Source organism: Eurypyga helias, unplaced genomic scaffold, assembly GCF_000690775.1.
Source record: "Eurypyga helias isolate BGI_N326 unplaced genomic scaffold, ASM69077v1 scaffold19042, whole genome shotgun sequence".
Classification (NCBI taxonomy): Eukaryota; Metazoa; Chordata; class Aves; order Eurypygiformes; family Eurypygidae; genus Eurypyga; species Eurypyga helias.
The window spans coordinates 4,071-9,330 of record NW_010236841.1 but is presented as its reverse complement, the minus strand read 5'-3'; the positions used below and the strand labels follow the sequence as shown (position 1 = coordinate 9,330).

Genomic DNA, 5,260 nt, shown 5'->3' with positions numbered 1-5,260 from the left:
ACAAGGACGATCAAATTATGTACAGAAACAATGAAGAACAACCTGAACAGTTACACTAAAACAATTATTTACAAGTACTCCAACATAACAAGAAATATCAATAGTCTCAAGAACGGACAAGTGAAGAGAATAGCAACATTTAGAGAACCTTTTTAAAAAGAATAACAAACATCAATAGCAAACATATTAACAATTGCACTACACTAATACAGAACCCAGATATTAAATTGGTGCATCATTTCACAATGCACTAGCTTTGAGAGAAAAATGCTGCCTTCACTAAAATGCAGCTCAGATTTGTTTCATGTAATTGTTTTAACAAGAAGCCTATTAACACAATAATGATTGTTTTAATGCTACAGTTTACAGCAAGGACAACAAACTAAAAATAGCAGCAGTTCCATATGGCACTTAATTCCACAGGTTTCTAAGCTGTGGTTTATACAATGCCTACAAAGTGCTCCCAGTTGAATATACAAATAAAATTCACAATAAAAGTCTACCTGACTTCAGGTACATTGAGTGTAGGTGGCCTTAAAGCCTGTTTTTCAAAATTATTCCCCTCTGCCCCAAAAAGGAAAAAAAAAAAAAAAAAAAAATCAGTAACTATCAAAGTAAGGCCCCTTCCCTCCCTCCCTCCTCTTAAAGATCATTAGGTATATTACTTCTCATTACAATGCTGTAACACTACAAAGCAGCACACCACTATAGTGGTTAACCCTGGGAGAATGTTAACATCTATCAGTGTAACTGAAAGGCTTACGGATTAACATCCAGGATCCTCTATGGACAAGACAGTAACTGAGTCCAGTAACTCAAACATTTAATACAGCTAATCAGCTGTATTTTACAAGTATAAACCCAGGAACAATTCCTGTAAAACTAGTGATACTGATCAAAGACAGGACAAGAAACCAGGGATTGAACATTTCCTTCAATTCCTTAGACTTCAGCCCGGCAGAGATGCTACAGCCATCCTCAGCAGTTCTTTAGACTTCACAGTTAGTATATAGTAAGACTAAATGAGCGGTGCATTTTCTTTCCGATGAGTCGAGATGTTCTACTTTGTGCTGTAGATCTAGTTGTCATTCTGGCAGCGATCAGTGCTCGCTCCTCGGCTGCAGCCTTTGCCATCTGCGCCTTCTTCAGCTCTCTGCAAGACATGGAGAGAGACACTTACCCAGGGCTATCAACAAGGACTACAGGTGTATCGCAGCGAGTGTTTCACATGAGTTACAGCAGTTCAGAACTTAGGACTTGCCACTGAGTACGGTCATACTAACACCATTATCGTTCACACCCATCTGTTTACAACCCAGAGGACAGAAACGGGTTGTTTGTTACTTGTCTACATGTTTTTTCTTTTGAACATGGGAAAGAGATGACAGATTCACACAACTCAGATTTTGAAGTCCGGGCTTTTAGGAGCTCAACACTTCAATTACCAGAACACAGTAGGATGCTGTGGACTTTCTAGTACAAGCTGTATGATAAATCACTGAAGAGCCAGTTACTGAGGTTCACCCAAATGAAGTGTTCAGCCACGAGTGAACTTCTGTGGAAGATTCAAACAGACACACACTTATATGAACACTCACGAACGTAACTGGCAACAGACCACTCGGGAAGCATCCTTTTCCTTTTGCATACCCACCTAAGTCTTTTATGGCCTAACAAAAATTTGAGCCCAAAACTGCAAGGCTGAGGCACTGAAGATAGCACAGGCCATTGTCCCTGTGCAACGTTCTGTCAAGCATTCTGTTTCAGAGAATTACCAATATTCAGCCTGAGGATGAAGTTAAAATTCAGGATAAAACTACGAAACAGTCTGACTAAGTAAGAGCCAAGTTATCTTTATCGAGGGCTTCCCCACACACCCCTTTTCTCCTTTCCTTAAATGCTGACGTACAACAAAGTGTAAGGATTCTCCCCATACTCTTATCCTTCTCCTGTCCTAAACTATCGCTCAAAGGATTTTCTCTACTGTAAGGACTAGTATTTGTAATCTCACTTCACATCTGGATCAAATTTTACAAGCTTGCTGCCTATTGGTGTAGGTGTATTTAGCTTTAATTACATTTAATAAGCTACTTCCATTCTTGTAAGCAAACGTATTACTCATTAACACCCGTACCCATGCCCCAACTAATCCTCCCCACATTATCACTATGTGAAAGAAACTGCAATCAAATCTCCGAAGACAGAACATCCGTCACAAATCTACCTACATGTGCACACCCACCCACCACACCAGTACCAGGAAATTAAGCTTTACAACATACTTCATTCTTCTCAGAAGACGACAACACAGTAGAAAAGCGGAGTTTCATTACAAGGACTTCTTTCACCAATGAGAACTTATATACACAAGTGCTATCTTAAATAGGTCAAACGCAGGAGTGTTAAAAAAAATCCCCAAACCAAAAAGTTCCTACCTGAACCATTTTATGGAACACTATCCCACACAATGTTTAAAATTATTGTACCTAAGTGTTGTTTGAAACTATTTCTTGGATTTAGTTATACAGATTCAAGGATGCACCCTACTTGTTGCCAGGCCAGAAGAGTTTTCACAAAATACTAGCTTTGCCAACTTCCCCTTTCACATGATACAAAAATATGTTGCCTTTATACAAGCAAGTTACCTCAGCAAATCTGTCCCTGAATAACCTGCACAAACTGTCAAATTATTCCTCCTGCAGTCAGTGCAAATCCTAAGATTATAAAGATAACCATCTAAAATGGCAAGTCTGGTACATTCAGACTGTAGCAACGGCAAGATGAGCAGAGAGCAATGGAGAGAATCCAAACGCAGTTAACATCTTCATTCAAAACAAGCCAGTCAAAGTAATTGGTGTCCTAGATTTCCCTCACAAAAGCCTGCCTATTATGCATAATATGTGTGAAGTTAATGCAGTGGAAGATTCAGATGATTGCTTCTTAACTTAGTCTTTCTCTGAAACTTCAGCAGAAACCTGACTTTCCTAAGGGGAATCTCTTCATCAAGGCTTTAATTCAGAGTTGAGTGTTTGAGCAAGGGGTAGGACAAGATGACCTCCCGATACAAATGATTCTCTGGTAACCTAATAACACTGCTGTTTACAGGTCAAATTAGTCTAAAAACACTCCTGACGTGCCATTTAATTTAAGTTCAAAACAGCTTGTTCATGTCACGTTATCCAACACGTTTCAGTGTACAGATGACCTAAGAAAATACAGACTCAAATAATATAGATATAAGTTACACTATACATGCCACAAAAGTATGCATTATGCTTGAAAGATTTCCTTTAAACTCATGTTTTGTATGCTTTGAATACTAATAGTGTAGTTGAGATTCCCTTAGAGCGTTCAAGAAGTTCCTTCTATGGAGAAAGTTCCTTTTGAAGTTGCATAACCTGCTTTGTACGCTCAGGTGTGTACACGCATACAGATTTGTGCAGAAACAAGGACAGTCCTGTTTTATCATCACTCCCCTATCACATTGAAAATCCATCAGAAATTAAGTTATATCTAAGGACACCGAGGAACTACTTACTTCTGCAAGAGCGCGTTTTTTAATTTTTCAGCATTCAGTTCTATGAGGAGCTGCTCTGCACTCTTTCTTGCGGCAGAGAGAAGCACTGAATGTTTAACTAGTGCCACAGCTGAAGGCCTTTTCTCTGGATCAGGATTAATCATAACCTTGGAAAAAAGAAAAGAAGGTGTTCTAGTTAAGGCCAATAATACAGTAAGTTACACTAGACAGTGAGCCACTAGTACAAGAATTCTTACCTTTAGTAAGTCTAATAATTCTTGAGAAAGCACTTGTGGTATTCTCGGTAGTTTTCCTTGTCGAATTTCATGCCATTGGTCCCCATTACTTGGAAGTGGTTCAGCCCCAGCCGCACAGACAACAGTCAGAGCAAGAGCAAAAATATCTGCTTTCGGCAAATGAGTGTAGTTCTTGAAAAAAATGAAGAAAACTAAGTTTATTACACATACCACCGGTGTAAGAAGAAACATAACAGACAGCTAAGCTACTCAGCACTGAACGCATCAATAACATTACATTCCTCTAAGATTTCCGAAGCCTCTCCTCCAGCAAGAAGGGAGACAGCAACCCACTACTCACAACAGCACGTGGACCCAACATCACTATTTTCTACAAACAAAACAGGTACCTCTTGTAGGACTTCATTTGCAAGAAAACGGCTATCACCTTCCTCCACCTGTGGACTAGATACTCGAGTTACATGACCAAGGTCACCTGCAAGAAGAAGAGAAAGTTATTTTCCAGAAGACAAATATGCCAATGCCAATTCTTTTGAGCCCAAGCGTGCTGCTTCTCACCTATTTTAAATATGACTCTATCAGATGACCAGTCATCATCATCAACTTCTTCCAAAGCTATAGTTGGGACTGATGTCCTAGATATAAAAATATTACCTGAAAGAGAACAGAACTGTTAAAACCCATTTCTGTCCAACATCTACTTCATCTACTTTCATCACCATTTTCTTTAGCCACACAGAAATTTTAGTTGTATACATACACAGTTCATCAAGTGAGAAACTCTTAAGTTAATCACTCTGGCCCCTCTGCTGGGAGGGGAGCCAAGCGTTATGCAAGGAGAGTCAATTACACAAAAAGAACCCAAGATAAACTCAACAACAGCTTAAGTTAGCTAGCCAATTTTATAACTGACATCTCTGTACTGCTATTTAAAACTTCAATGAAGAATTTACAGTTAGTAAGGTGTGGCTAACTGCTCACGTTTCTACAGCAGATTAAATTAACTGAGGAAATGGTCAGCAGAGAGCAAAGCAGTTTACAAACTTACTAGGTTTGATATCCATGTGTACCAGTGACATTGAATGAATATACTTTAAGCCTCGAGCCACCTGAAGTAGCAGGTCCTTCAGTTCTGGTTCAGTAAAATAACACATATTCCTGTAATTTTCACTTATGGCATCTGCTAAACTGCCACCTAAAACAACATTAAAAAAAAAAATCATTTTACAGCCAACAGCTGACCAACCAGCGCCAACTTAATTCCAAAAAGTAAGTACAACTTGCTTCCAAAATTAACAGTGAATATATCACCAAAAACTCGCTCATGATATGCAGGAAGTGTAAAATCTAATGCTCTCTCCCCTCTTTACAGCCATATAATGTAATAACGATATTTTTCTGCTGTAGCTGCCATGCAAATTAACAGAATACCAACACAAGGGAAAAGACCTCTCTCCCTCTTTCAAATCTATAGCAGGTTATTAAC

The 5,260-nt window shown here is 38.9% G+C and overlaps 1 protein-coding gene across 1 annotated transcript in view; it reads right to left on the bottom strand.

Annotated features, from left to right (window-relative positions):
• Positions 1–868: 868 nt before the first annotated feature.
• The window catches only part of WEE1 (WEE1 G2 checkpoint kinase), a gene marked incomplete at its 5' end in the record, with an annotated part of 6,360 nt that continues 1,968 nt past the window's right edge, over positions 869–5,260 (bottom strand). Inside the window, 6 exons of the mRNA XM_010147248.1 lie at positions 869–1,153; positions 3,539–3,684; positions 3,775–3,945; positions 4,164–4,249; positions 4,333–4,428; positions 4,823–4,969. Of these exons, the coding sequence (XP_010145550.1) occupies positions 1,003–1,153; positions 3,539–3,684; positions 3,775–3,945; positions 4,164–4,249; positions 4,333–4,428; positions 4,823–4,969 (797 nt within the window). The remainder of the gene's footprint in view (positions 1,154–3,538; positions 3,685–3,774; positions 3,946–4,163; positions 4,250–4,332; positions 4,429–4,822; positions 4,970–5,260) is intronic.